We start from the raw sequence: 15,974 nt of genomic DNA on the forward strand, positions 1-15,974 counted from the left end.
CGATGTACTTGAGGACAATATTATGGAAATGGAAGAGGATGTAGATGAAGATGAAATGGGAGATACGATACTGCGTGAAGAGTTTGATAGAGCGACCTGAGTCGAAACAAGGTTCTGGGAGTAGACAACATTCCATTAGAACTTCTTACAGCCTTGGGAGAGCCAGTCCTGACAAAACTGTACCATCTGGTGAGCAAAATGTACGAGACAGGTGAAATACCCTAAGACATCAAGAAGAATATAATAATTCCAATGCCAAAGAAACCAGGTGTTGACAGATGTGAAAATTACCGAACTATCAGTTTAATAAGTCATGGCTGCAAAATACTAACGCGAATTATTTACAGACGAATGGAAAAACTGGTAGAAGCCGACCTCGGGAAATGCCAGAGCTTCCAAAATTGTTGGAATCGAATGTCAACCTCCTGTGAAAGAAATCTTGTCATGTAAAACATCTGCGGCTTTTGCCTTGTAGGATACTCACCACAGTCGTAAAAATCCCATACAGTATGACAAACAACGTCGTTCTGGTAATCGATGTTTCCTCTTTGACAACTAATTACCATTTCTAGCGATGCGGGTTAAAAAAATCGTTCATCATTCTGTTCAAAATAAACGTCCACCTACCTCAATACGGCTTCTGCTCGACGTTCCTTCACTCTGTAAGTGTAGTTATTTACTAGACGGCGAAAATGCAGCGTTGAAGAAAACGCCGCCTAATATCTGACCTGCAAAGTCCGCGTAAACTCTAGTAGTATTTCAGTTCCTGCAATCTCACATACACTCCTGGAAATTGAAATAAGAACACCGTGAATTCATTGTCCCAGGAAGGGGAAACTTTATTGACACATTCCTGGGGTCAGATACATCACATGATCACACTGACAGAACCACAGGCACATAGACACAGGCAACAGAGCATGCACAATGTCGGCACTAGTACAGTGTATATCCACCTTTCGCAGCAATGCAGGCTGCTATTCTCCCATGGAGACGATCGTAGAGATGCTGGATGTAGTCCTGTGGAACGGCTTGCCATGCCATTTCCACCTGGCGCCTTAGTTGGACCAGCGTTCGTGCTGGACGTGCAGACCGCGTGAGACGACGCTTCATCCAGTCCCAAACATGCTCAATGGGGGACAGATCCGGAGATCTTGCTGGCCAGGGTAGTTGACTTACACCTTCTAGAGTACGTTGGGTGGCACGGGATACATGCGGACGTGCATTGTCCTGTTGGAACAGCAAGTTCCCTTGCCGGTCTAGGAATGGTAGAACGATGGGTTCGATGACGGTTTGGATGTACCGTGCACTATTCAGTGTCCCCTCGACGATCACCAGAGGTCTACGGCCAGTGTAGGAGATCGCTCCCCACACCATGATGCCGGGTGTTGGCCCTGTGTGCCTCGGTCGTATGCAGTCCTGATTGTGGCGCTCACCTGCATGGCGCCAAACACGCATACGACCATCATTGGTACCAAGGCAGAAGCGACTCTCATCGCTGAAGACGACACGTCTCCATTCGTCCCTCCATTCACGCCTTTCGCGACACCACTGGAGGCGGGCTGCACGATGTTGGGGCGTGAGCGGAAGACGGCCTAACGGTGTGCGGGACCGTAGCCCAGCTTCATGGAGACGGTTGCGAATGGTCCTCGCCGATACCCCAGGAGCAACAGTGTCCCTAATTTGCTGGGAAGTGGCGGTGCGGTCCCCTACGGCACTGCGTAGGATCCTACGGTCTTGGCGTGCATCCGTGCGTCGCTGCGGTCCGGTCCCAGGTCGACGGGCACGTGCACCTTCCGCCGACCACTGGCGACAACATCGATGTACTGTGGAGACCTCACGCCCCACGTGTTGAGCAATTCGGCGGTACGTCCACCCGGCTTCCCGCATGCCCACTACACGCCCTCGCTCAAAGTCCGTCAACTGCACATACGGTTCACGTCCACGCTGTCGCGGCATGCTACCAGTGGTAAAGACTGCGATGGAGGTCCGTATGCCACGGCAAACTGGCTGACACTGACGGCGGCGGTGCACAAATGCTGCGCAGCTAGCGCCATTCGACTTCCAACACCGCGGTTCCTGGTGTGTCCACTGTGCCGCGCGTGTGATCATTGCTTGTACAGCCCTCTCGCAGTGTCCGGAGTAAGTATGGTGGGTCTGACACACCGGTGTCAATGTGTTCTTTTTTCCATTTCCAGGAGTGTATATCAAGATTTCTGGTAGTGATATGGTGCATTTTTTCTCACAGTAAATGTTCAAAGAAATTGTAGATAAGCCTTTTTATTGCTTCTAGCACACATGAAAATGGGCTATCAAGTCCACATTTACCTAACTAACGTATCTACAATACTCTGTTCACAGTTCATACAACCAATTTCACAGGCAAAGCTGCAAGAAATTTAGATGGGTCCGTCCCGATTGATGACGCGATCTCACAGTCACAGATCTGCTACTATAAATGAGTTACACATTCGGTCCTTTCAGTGGGTTTCTTTTGCTCTCCATATACTCCATAACTGAATATAGAATACACCACAGGGAATTTTCATAAAGGCAGGAAGTTCACACTCGACTAACTTTCCAACAAAACACTCCCCAAACCCCAAACTTTCGTCAAACTGTTCGTAACTACATCGGCGTTAGCCACGACCTGTATCAAACGCGAGGAACTCAATATTCCTTCATTTTACACATAATGAGAATCATCATATTTAACATGTCCTTCTGCGTCCAGAGCTGGCGAGCGGCTCTCTCGATACTGCCTCACTCACAGCGCATCTAACTAGCTATGCGCGGGAATTACTTAATTCTGATTGGCTGATCATTCTGGTGGACCAATTAGAATGATCCTTTGAGACCATTCTCGCCGCAAAACTCGCCTAAGCCAATCACTGTTCAGAAAGTTATTTATGTCATCCCAAATTTCAAATACTAACACAACATTTAATAAAACAAAACGAAATAAAATTAATCTTGAAAATAATTTAGCAAACGATTGCACTTTAAACTAATATTATGGCAGCCTGCTTACAAAATCAATTACCTCTAGAATATGTCATCAGCATTGTGGGTAGATTACATCTTTCCCACGTTCCAGTTACGTAGTCTTGTACATAACATAATATTGAATTTTTTCGTATGTCCCACATACACACTCTCACTCATTCTCATTTATTCACACAACATAATAAACAGATATTATTTTTTCTGAATTTTTATGCTGTTGTTGTTCTATTCAGTCCTGAGACTGGTTTGATGCAGCTCTCCATGCTATTCTATCCTGTGCAAGCTTCTTCATCTCCCAGTACTTACTGCAACCTACATCCTTCTGAATCTGCTTAGTGCATTCATGTCTTGGTCTCCCTCTGCGATTTTTACCCTCCATGTTGCCCTCCAATGCTAAATTTGTGATCCCTTGATGCCTCAGAACATGTCCTACCAACCGGTCCCTTCTTCTAGTCAAGTTGTGCCACAAACTCCTCTTCTCCCCAATTCTATTCAATACCTCCTCATTAGTTATCTGATCTATCCATCTAATATTCAGCATTCTTCTGTAGCACCACATTTCGATTCTCTTCTTGTCCAAACTATTTATTGTCCATGTTTCACTTCCAAACCTGGCCACACTCCATGCAAATACTTTCAGAAACGACTTCCTGACATTTAAATCAATACTCCATGTTAACAAATTTCTCTTCTTCAGACTACAAAATGTGTAATTTAAGTTTTGAAAATAAAAATCCAAAGTAATTGATTTTGTATATTGAGAACTCTGTGAATGAGTTCAAATGGTAACAAAAGACAAATTGTAATCGTTCCTAAATGAATTTTTCACCATGAATGTCGGTTTGGTGGTTTTAGCTAAATTTCTGAATCTCTACCAAGTTTGAAAATAATCGGTTAATATTTAATATGTTTTATTTAGATTCTTAGGGGGTATGAATATACGGTCGCTCTAAATGACACAGAAGCCCATTTTCATGCAGGCTAATAGCGACACATGTGCTAAGCTGAGACATAAGTTTGCAGCCTCCTGTACATTCACTGCACTCCACATCTAGGTATCTTACTGCAATAAATGTTATCCCATAATAACCTGCTTCGTCACACATTGCTGGTGGTTGTGCAAATATTCTGAATATAGTTCCCAGTGAAACATGACATGTCTGTTGCAGTCTGTGGTAACAACAAGATTTTTTTTTCTGTCATTGTGGTTAAGGTCGCTAAGAAATTCGAATAGCCTCTGCATCTACATCTATATCTACACAGCTACTCTTAACATCACACTTACGTGCCTGGCAGAGGTTTCATCGAACCACTTTTACAATAATTCTCTATTCTTCCACTCCTGAACAGCGATCAGAAAAAAACGAACTCCTCTATCTTTCGTGAGAGGATCCTGCCACAATGAGAAATGTCTTTGTTCCAAGTCCTGTATCATGTCTGTGACACTGTTTCCCCTAGTTCTCGATAAGACGAAATGTACTGCCCTTCTCTGAACTTTCTCAATATACTCCATTAATCCTATCTGGTAATGGTCACACAACATGCAGCAGTATTCCAAAAGAGGACGGGCAAGGGTAGTGTAGGTGGTCACTTTAGTAGCATTTCCTACATGTTCTTTCCAATTGAAGTTGTTCATAATTGTGTTTTCTAGGTATTTAGTTGAATTTATGGCCTTTAGATACGATTGATTACCGTTAACCACAGTTTAACGGATTCCTTTTAGCACTAATGTGGATGACCTTACACTTTACATTATTTAGGGCCAACTGTCAATTTTCACAGCATATAGATTTCTTTTCTAAATCGTTTTTCAATTTTGTTCATCTGATGTCTTTACTAGTCAATAAACGACAGAATCATCTGCAAACAGCCTAAGACAGCTGCTCAGATTGTCTTATAAGTCGTTTATGTAGATAAGGAACAGCAGAGCACCCATAACACTACCTTGTGGAACGCCAGAAGTCACTTCGGTTTTACTCAATGACTTTCTGTCGATTACTAGGAACTGTGACCTTTTTGACAGGAGATCGCGAATCCAGTCACGTAACTGAGACGATATTCCATAAGCATACAATTTGATTACAAGCAGCTTGTGAGCTACTGTGTTAAAAGCCTTTTGAAAATCTAGACATATGGAATCAATTTGAAGTCCCATATCGATAGTACTCAACACTTCATGTTAGTAAAGAATTCTAGTATGGATGTCATGACTTCAGCTCTCTTGATTTACTCAAAGTTTTTGAAGCTGTCAGTGATTGCTAATGGTCTCTGGATGTCCTTAAGAATGTAACTCTAACGTTTTGAATGTTTATTTTTGTAATTCATATTTCTTCAGATGACAGTAAAATAAACTGAATATCGTATCTTTTGCGCAAAAATACTCCACAAGTTCGATCTGCATTTCTAATCTAATTGGAAAGGCATGGTATTCCAAGTGTTGCTAGTCGGTGAATGAGTGTGTACTAGTTTAGTTATACTATTCTGCAAATTTCCAGTCCTTGTTGTATTCTGTAATGATACATCTAAGGAAAACGCTTGGTTCTGTAGAAAAAAATGTACACTTATGGAATCCAGGCAATAACCTACAAGAACCATAAACTATTAAAACCTTTTCTTACAGTATCGTAAACAAATTGTCTGTGTTGACAAAGAAATGTCTGATATAGAACAAGCTCAGGTAAGCATACAACAGGGACTTATGTTGGGCCCTTTCCTTCTGCAGAAAATGGCTTATGACCCACAGTCAATTATTAGAATGTTTATTGTACCATATGCAGATGATAACTTTTCTTTGTTGCAATAATTATGTAGGGAGCCTTCAAATGTGCTGATAATACAGTAACTCATCTGACTTATTGGCGTTAGTGCAAATGGGTTTTGCTGAATGAAGAGAAACACAGTATTGGCTTCACTTCTGCCTTGATGATCAAGGTTATGATAAATTCTTGTGTGTGTATTAGATTTAGATAGTTTTTAATTCTACATAGAGAGCTATACATGTTAGCTTATGTTGTGAAAGCCTGATGATCTACAGTGACCAGGTTGAGAGAAATTCAAACGTCAATTTGCAAATTAAAGTATATAGAAATTAATGTTAGCAACAGACAGGTAAGTGCTCCAGTTATAGTAATGAAGCTTTTTAAAGGCTTTTTATAGACATTGCAGAAAGTGATATTTGTTTGAGAATTGTATATTATCTACTCATCAACAGGAGAAGGATTACAATAATGTGAGAGTCTTGAGGTAGATATAAAGAATCTTCTTCAGCTGATAAATAGTCTGAAGAGCAAAAAGTCAGTAGAGACGATGAAATTTTTCCATTGCTTTTTAAAGAAATGTAAGCTGTAGTTAGTTATATCACTGTATCACTTAAAAAACTGTGTTTTTCAGAATAGTATATTCCTTGGTAACTTGAAGTTGAAAATTCTCAAGTCTTTGTTTAAATGTATGAGATAAGAAGCTTCTCCAGAACTGCAGACGATCACAGTAATTTCCACCTTTAGTAACATTACTGAAAAGAAATTAGTAAAATATGTGCTGGGCCATTGGAACAGTTAAGGTACTTCCAGCATGGGTTAGAAGAGACTGGAGTACAATATCACCAGCGGCACAATTATTACAAAAAGTTCTACAGAAAAAGGTGGAAGTAAGAAAGCAACAGGACCTTTCAAAAGCATTGAACAGAGCACATCGTAATACACTACTAGTTGATACCAAATCCTGGAAAAACACAGACTTGCGCTTTCCATCTTAAAAACCGACAGGCAGCTAGAGCCCTCAAAATCTCCTGGGAAGAAACATCACTAGAACACTGTATGTATCCCAAATACCTAGGGGTCACCCTTGACCGTGAATTAACATACAAGAGGCACTGCCTAAATACCAAGCATAAAGTGGCAGCCAGGAACAATATCATCAGAAAGCTAACAGGCACAATGTGGGGAGCACACGCCAACACTGTGAGAACCTCTTCCCTTGCGTTGTGTTACTCTGCCGGAGAATACGCAAGCCCAGTGTGGTTCAATTCTTGCCATGCCAAAACAGTAGATGTTGCTCTTAATGATACTTGTCGTATCATCACCAGGTGCCTGAAGCCTACTCCTCTGGTTAAACTGTACAGCCTCGCGGGAATTGCACCCCCCGACATCCGCCGGGAGGTAGCAGCAAAAAGCGAGAAGGAAAAATCATAAACTTCTGCAGCTCACCCCCTATATGGCTATCAGCCAGCAAATCCACGACTAAAATCCAGAAAGAGCTTCCTCAGATCTACTGAGGCTCTAGTTGGGGCACCACAGCAATGCCGAATCGAACTATGGAATGCAAGGCTTACCAGTACTGTGGGATGGATTACACCAAGCGAAAGACTACCGCCCGGCTACACAGAGAGTTGGAGTACATGGAGATCCCTCAACAGACTACGCTCGGGTGTCACGAAATGTGAGAGCAATCTGACCAAATGGGGTTTCCTAGAGGAGCCGCCACTCTGCGAGTGTGGAGCAACGCAGACGACCTTCCACCTGCTGCAGTGCACCCAATGTCCAGCAACATGCACAACAGAAGACCTGCTACATGCAACGCCAAATGCAATAGAGGTCGCTAACTTCTGGGCGGCAAAAGTGTAAATAATTATCTTGTAAATGTATCTACAAACAACATGTAAATATTGTACATTATTTTATATATTGTAAATGCTTCTGACACGAATAAATAAATAAATATATAATACATTACTGTCAAAACTTGCAGATGGCGCTCTCAGTGGAAATCTTATGACATTACTAGAGTTATATTTAATAAACAAGCCACAATGCTCTAAAACATATATGGAAACAGAACTATCATAGACAAGAAAAGATTCAGACCAAAAATCATAAAATTTTGTGTTTCACAGGATTCATTATTAGGTCCATTTATTATGATGAGAAATTTAACTAACTTCTAGATAATGAACAAATCCTCACTATGTATGACATTGATATGTGTGTTCTTTGATGGACAAAATATTCAGGTAGTCTATCTAAGCAAGTGCAAAAATTTATAGTGAAAACGTTTTTTAATTTTTTTACATTAGTTTTCAGGTCAAAATTTAAGGTTAACCACTCAAAAACCAAATCGTGTGATTTCGGTTGGGTGGATCAGATGAACAAATGATAATAAATGAAAGCGTATTGGCTAACACACACTCTGCAAGTTTTTGTGTAAATGTATATAGATAATAAAGTGACCTGGAAACATCGAGTTGATCATCTGTCTAATAATCTAATATCTAATCTTAATATTTTACAGAAGATAATCCCACATCTAAATTCAGTTTACTTTAAATATCGTACAGAACAAAGAGAATTTTGGCATTACATTGCTTCCTGTATACATGTACAACACAATGTTCCATATCTGTATTTGCATCGAATGTGGACAATGTACATGAGACTGCTGTTGGTTTCATCCATTGTATTTGTGTGTTATTTATGTCTCCACACAAACATATCTTGTTATTTGGTATTAAAACTTTGTCTGAAACCTCTATTACCAAATTAAAAAAGTGCCTGTTAGCACTAGGTGATCAGTACAATTGAAGAATGATAATCGCTTTTGATAAAAGCAGTTATCTGCTGGTCCATTTCCTGATAAAATTCAAAGAGGCTCACATGATAGCTGTGGTAAGGTTTTGGCTGAGTTTTGAATGTGTTCCCTTTCTGATATTTTTCTATTTATTCATCCATTTGTAGGCAAATTTCTTTGTATGGATGTCAACATTCTACCTTACTAAATACTTAATGACAACAGAGTATATTAAATAAAAATAATGAAAAACATGATCTACATAAGAAATTTACAATATAGGGATGCTATTTCTCACTGAAATAAGGAAGGTTAGATTAAAGGAACAGTTGAACTTGATTTAAGCAAGAGAAATGAATCAGAAGACTCCTCTTATAATAAACATCAATTTTTATATTATGTGACATAATTTACGAAATTAGACATGTGCTACCTAGCCTACAAATATATTCCAGCCACTTTAGCTACTTTATTGCTGTTCACCCTAATGATTTATTTGTAATAATTTTTATTGCATGAACTCTTTAACCAAGCTAAAAGTGTTTTTTTAGTAAATATAGTGTAAGATATGTTTCAAGTTTATATGTACCTTTATGTTGTTGATTTATTGGTAATTTATTATAGAGGGTAAGTCGCGTAAGACGTAACACCCCGTTTATTCCGGGGGCGGTTGCACATATCGGCATGCGGTTCCCAGGGAATCATAGCGGACTATGGGGCACATACGTTTGTACATGCACAATAATCACAACGTTTATATTGATCGAGATAATGAGGCAAGTACATGTTTTTTAAATGGGACGCTATACTTTTTTTTACCATCATTAGAACGCTCTGGAAATGACGCGTATAGTAATGGAAGGTTGCTATTGTGATTCGGACTTTGCTTAAAAGAAGGCGTATGAGGATTTACCTACGTCGCGTAGGCCGTGCATACTGCATAGAGCACGGTAACTTCGCCTGCTGGTCACAGGCGAATCCGACCGCCTCGACCTTCAATCGTACAATATTTCCCAGCGTATTTTAAGCGAAGTTTGAATCACAATAGCAACATGCGTTACATCACTATACGCGTCTTTTCCAGAGCGTTCGGATAATGGTAAAAAAGTATAGCGTCCCATTTAAAAAACATGTACTTGCCTCATTATTTCGGTCAATATAAACGTTGTGATTATTGTGCATGTACCAAAGTATGTGCCCCATAGTCGGCTATGATCTTCGACCACAGAATGGTCGAAGGCTATGATTCGCCGAGCACCGCTTGTCGATACGTGCAATCGCCCCCGGAATAATGGGGGTGTTTCGTCTTACGCGACTCGCCCTGTATAGTTTGACTCCTTGGTAATAAATAGTATTTGGGTCTTCACGCTATTCTTTCTATACAGATACTAGCAACTGCCGTGTCTGGTTTTGTGATTCTGTGTTGAGATGTTTGTTACTAATTGCTACAAGTTTATTTCATAAAAACTGTAGTTTGAAAGAACTTGGAACTCTCAAAATATCCCATGTTTTAAACAGTTCGGTGCAGTGGGCCTTTTCATGACTCATCCTTATTATTGTGACGGCCTGTTTCTGCAGTCTGAACACACTTTCCATATTGTGAGCATTTGGACCCCAGAGTATTGCAGTATGTCATAATTTTTGATAGAAGTACATATATCTGCAAAACATGTTATTCTTAGAAGCGAGCTATTAAACATTATTGCTAATATCGTGTGGCATAGCGTGCTGAGCTAATTCTTTTTCCAAGTACCCTGATATCGTCATTTACCATTTTAATTACTGATCAACACAAATACCTAAAACTTCTGTGCTACATGCACATGTTGTAAACTTATTACATAATTTAAGGTTTGTTGTGTTAATTGTTTTTTATTTGTATCAGAGTTCATGTTATTAGTATTTTTGTACTAAGCGTTGTTTACCAGTTGTGCCCTCCTCTAAGTGCCTTGTCAGATTTTACTCCTAATGTTTCTGCTGTCCTCCCAGTAATTATTTTATTGCTGTGATGAACGAATGAAACTGTTGTATTTTGTGTGACATGTAGTGGGAAGTCTTTAATGTAAATGAGAAACAGTATTGAGCCAAACAAACTTCCTTGAAGTACTCCAGTATTCAAATTATCTTGATCTGAAAGATGTATCACTGTCCCTGTTTAAGATTGTCCTTACTTAATAGCTTGCTCTCTCATATGACCGATGATCGGATAATTTGTCTAATATTAAACTGTATGTTACGTTCATCTAGAAGTAATTTCTATTTCACAGTTTCAGAAAGTTGCAGCGTTGGTCGAAAATCGTCTTTAAAAGTGGTGTGCTGTTTGAGTTCCATTTATTATTGATGATTATATGGCATTTATAACTTTTTTGTGACTAAATTTTGAAAAACTGGTCGTTAGTGCGAAATAAAGTATAATTCAACAATCGAAACTGATAACAGTCGTATTTTGATGTTGTTATGTTGGTATTCGTATTATTCGCTTTGCCTCTGAATCCCGCGAAGTGGTTGGTTACCGGTTTAACGTGTGATAGTTATGATTTGCCGCCATTCGTTTTGTAAGATTTAGTGGCTTGTGTTTATGTGAAACGTTTTAATGTATGAAGTTTTCGAAAAATGGAAGAGTCAGGCTCGAGGATTTTAGATTTTGATTCGTCGGTCGATGATAACTATGATTTTAACAACAGTTCGGTTTTTGATCATGACACTTCGAATGAGGACGGAGCTCCTAAGCTACAGCAAGAAAAATCAAGTTTACATTTTGGACTAGATTTTCGTGATCGCGAGTGTAGTGTTAACAGTTGTGGTGATGTGACAAACTCTACAAATTTAAAGGTGTCCCTTTCCCCGCCGTACAAAGGAGTCCGTGCACTCAGGCTTCTCGATTCGCCCCTTACTCCGAAGACAATAATTGAAAATAGTTCTGGAACAGCGTTTTCGACGCCGTTTTTACGTCGTTCCAACCTTTGTCTTGCCAGGCGACAAAATGGGCGTCCTCGATCAAGATTATTTACCGCCCCAGAAGCTTCGACAGGAGAAAACAGCGATAACGATAAGCCAGCAGCTAACATAAATCCATTCACGCCAACTGGAATGCTTCTTTCAAGCAAAAAGAGATCTAGATCCAAGAGGAGTCTTGTGGGGTGCGTATCGTGGTACTTTATTTGATGTTCTGTCATATTTGTACAGTGTTGCACAATTGGCGTCTGCTGTGTGTCAATATAGGGAGGTAGTCAGTTTAGTGCAAAATCGTTTCCCGAGACTGTTTTTTTTATTTTATTATTATTTTTTTAAACGAAACAGAGTTTAAACCCAAACTCTTATACATGTGTATGCGAAGTATAATACTTTTAAGTTATTGAAATCTTACAGCAACTTTCATCAATATTCCAGTACTTGATCTTCCTTTGTAGATCACCACCTCCGCCTTCACGTGGTTCCTCGATTGTTATCCAGGCAGCATCAGATGATTCAGATAATGAAGTGGAACAACCTACAAAGAAGCTGGCTCTCCATGATTCAAATATTTCAAGATACCACAAGGTTAAACATATAACTATATATTATAAATTGTGTATAGCGTTTTTGTATTATTTTGGCTTGCAGTCAGAACTGTGTGGTACAAATATTTTATCAGTGTGAGTAATCATGTGAGTCTCTGTATTGCAGTCTTTCATAAGAGCCACTGTTAAAGTCATAAAACTAGTGGGGGAGGGCGGGGGGGCTTTAAGCAGACGAGACATTTAAATTCGCTAAATTGTCATGGAGGTAGTTTGTCAGGTTCATAGGAATGTTTTCTGTGAATACTTCCTGTATACTCTAGAGTCTAATGTTTGATATCTGTGTAATTAGCATTATTATGTCAAAATTGAGTCTCTCGCCCTTCCTTATGCGATTCACTTTTTAATCCTTGTCAGATGTAACAAGGTTTCGCATTTTGTGTGCGTTTAACAGCAACTGATGCTTTTGATAGTGTGGACTCATTCATTTTGATAGCAAACTTTCCTAAAAACTGGAAGATGCCCTATATTTTTGACATATCTTGAGAAACTGGTAGTGACCTGATCATCCTGAAATTCTTTGTTAAACATTTAAAATCCATAACGGAATGTTGCAAAATTATGAAAAGGAAAGCTGCTGCTCACCATATATAGTCGCAAATAGGCAAAATGGAAAGACTGTCAGAAATAAGCTTTCGGTCAGTGAGGCTTTTGTCAAAAATAGAAGACATATACACACTTGTGCAAATGCAGCCCCCCCTCACCACCACCACCACCACCACCACACACACACACACACACACACACACACACACACACACACACACACACACACACACACACACACACACATCATAGTCTCTGGTTTCATCAGCTGTTGTGTGTGTGTGTGTGTGTGTGTGTGTGTGTGTGTTTACTGACTGTCTTTTTGTTGCTTATCTGAGACTTAGCATCTCCACTATATGGTGAGTAGCAACTATCTTTTTCATAATATTGTTGAACTTGTTTGTTCCTGTATATTGTATATATGTTGAGTGCTAAAGTATTCTCATTTATTTATAAAGCTGTATCTTCCACAATATGTCTTGTACTGCAACTTTATCTACTCTCCCTCTTATTGTCTACTGTTATGAATTGCTGCTGCTTCTACAGTGAAGAAACTGTCAACTGAAATTGCTGAACGGTAAAACCAATATAATTTGATGTTGGGGAGAGAGAGAGAGAGAGAGAGAGAGAGATAGAGAGAAAGGCACTGAAGAAATTGCTGTAGGTAATGTTGTGTTATTACAAAATGAAGACAGATAGTGAGGGTTCGCTTAGAAGGCGGTGACAATTGTCAGGATTTGCTCTTATGTCTGTAGAAGGCTCTTGGTCACAGATATATTCATCTTTTAGTTTTGCCTATTACAAATTACTAGTTTGAGAACATGTTGGAAGATGAATGCAGTGACTGAAAGAAATATAAATAAGACATAACAATTTGTTTCCATATTTTTTCCAGGAATTTCATGAACTTGAACTTATTGGAACTGGAGAGTTTGGAACTGTATTTAAGTGTATCAACAGACTTGATGGTTGTATATATGCAGTAAAGAAAAGTATAAAGCCAATTGCTGGCAGTGCTAATGAGTAAGTGTTTTTATAATTTGTGTAGTGTTAAAATATTTCTAGGGTATTGTAGGAAACATGTTTTGACATAAATCATGGCAACCATCTTCAAATACCAATGTTTAGTTAGATTGATGTGAAACATTTCAGATTTGAAGGTTTCTGGGGTATAGTGTGCTTAGGAAGTGTTCGGGCTATGGTTTTATGCAAATTTTGTGCGCACCCTTATTAAGTTCAGACTCAGCTGCTCAGTTATCTTGCATGTAGAGGCTTTTTAATTTTTTTAATTATAGGAACTGTGTAAAATGCGAACCCCCTTGACATAATTACGGCAGAACCAATGTAGTAACAAATAATATTGTTATTACTGTAGAATTCGTTTTCTGTGCAGTCCGGAATTTTAGTTACTTTGAGATGCGGTAATTTGGCTTAGAAGTTGCTTTGACGCTGTTAAATTTGTGATATCGTGGGGCACCTACATCTCAGTCTACATGTAATGTTGAATCCTACTTAATTTAAAATGTCCTTTGAATTTTAGGGATTGCGGAAGTGTCTGATTCCACCTGTCTGCTTTGACCTAAGATGTCATCAGTATGGCGGAAATATATATTCTAAGTGTCTCCAATATGGTGCCAATGATGTCACAACATACACACTGTAACAAACACGAAAATATGTATAAATAAGACTACAACATCTCCCTACTAGAATACAATCAAACTAATGGGACAACCACGGGAAACTGGGGGTTTTAGGGAGGGGACGAACTAAATATAACAGTAAAAAAAACACACCACGATCCCAAAGCGCACAAAATTACAAAATCTACAGGAATCAGCAACTTCCCTTGACCTATATAGGTCAACTGCAGCTGACTATACCAAAACACCAATGCCTACAGAAAAAAACTACGGAAATTGGAATCGGACATTTCCCTTGACCACAGCTGATGATACCAGAACACCAGTACCTACACATAAAACTATGGAAATTAGAATCGGTCATTTCATTTGATCTATGCGAGTCAACCATAACTATTGATACAAAAAAACACCTACAACTATGAAAAACAAAACCAAAACACACACACGGAGAGAGACTATAACACCCTTATGTCATGGGTTGAAGCAGACTTCTGGAATCGGATGGTTCTGTTGACCCAAATTTTATAGTTGAATTGTAGGGTATTTCTTGTCGGAGTGGTGTATTTAGTGTTTCTGTTTATTGCATTCTACACTACTGGTTTGGCCACTGGTATGCAGACATCTTTGTTATTTTATGATAGTTTGTGATTAGAAAATGTCTTGGTTGACAGGAAAGCTGCTCTCAATGAAGTATATGCTCATGCTGTTCTGGGAAAGCACCAACATGTTGTGCGTTATTATTCTGCGTGGGCAGAAGATGACCATATGATAATTCAGAATGAATATTGCAATGGTGGTAGCCTTGCTGATCGCATTGTAGAAAATCACAGAACTGGCACTGCATTTTCAGAATCAGAGATGCGTCAACTCTTAACTCATGTGGCTGAAGGACTCAGGTAAAGTACTTGTCCTTTTTTTCCCCTCTTGCTGTTACGTAATGTAAGTGTTGCTTCCTCAGTATTGAAGGGTAGTAAGTATTCAGGGCACATTTTTCACCTTGCTAAATAATTATTTGTAGAATGAGGAATAGCGTTTGAGACATTATTTATTAGCTTTTTCTGGAAGAATGCTACTTGTCTCCTAAGCGAGAGAAAGACTTGGACAGAAGTTTTATAAGCATTAAATAAATACTTTAGAATAAATGTTCTACCTTTTATTGACAGTGTTAATCTAGTAATATGTAGTAAGCCTGTTCAGATTTCTGTTTTCCCAATATTTCCCAAACACCTCTTTATGGCTTTTGTAAATTTAATGAAGTAGTTAGCCACACTTTATTTCTGAGGTGTTTGGAGCTGATTCTACTTATTGATGTGGGTTTATTGCCTTTGTAGTTCTGTTTCATTGAATATGCTGAATTTTACACACAGGCCCAGATTTCAGTCGGTTTAGTAGCTTAATCTAATTGTTTATTTATGACTTCACGGTCAGTTTTTTTCACCACTGATAACATGTTACTTGGCATCATTCTTTTGTGTTCGGAGAGGTTGGGGGTGGTCTGCATAGACTTAAGAATTTCTGCCCAGCTCTTACAAACACATATGGTACCATGCCATACTATCTAGTTGAGTTCGTGCAGCATTAATTACTTCTGGCCATCCATCTTACAAGGAATGGTGCGTTTTCAAATTGGCTAACACTGCGTAGACTTATGTCATGT

General features: G+C 39.2%; 1 protein-coding gene across 1 annotated transcript in view; it reads left to right on the top strand.

Moving 5' to 3' along the window:
* The first annotated feature begins 9,839 nt into the window (after positions 1 to 9,839).
* Positions 9,840 to 15,974, top strand: part of LOC126284310 (wee1-like protein kinase) — a 79,670-nt gene continuing 73,535 nt past the window's right edge. Inside the window, exons 1-4 of the mRNA XM_049983144.1 lie at positions 9,840 to 11,708; positions 11,979 to 12,108; positions 13,567 to 13,694; positions 14,989 to 15,213. Of these exons, the coding sequence (XP_049839101.1) occupies positions 11,182 to 11,708; positions 11,979 to 12,108; positions 13,567 to 13,694; positions 14,989 to 15,213 (1,010 nt within the window). The 5' untranslated portion in view covers positions 9,840 to 11,181. The remainder of the gene's footprint in view (positions 11,709 to 11,978; positions 12,109 to 13,566; positions 13,695 to 14,988; positions 15,214 to 15,974) is intronic.

The sequence above is a fragment of the Schistocerca gregaria genome, chromosome 8, assembly GCF_023897955.1.
Source record: "Schistocerca gregaria isolate iqSchGreg1 chromosome 8, iqSchGreg1.2, whole genome shotgun sequence".
In the NCBI taxonomy this organism is placed as follows: Eukaryota; Metazoa; Arthropoda; class Insecta; order Orthoptera; family Acrididae; genus Schistocerca; species Schistocerca gregaria.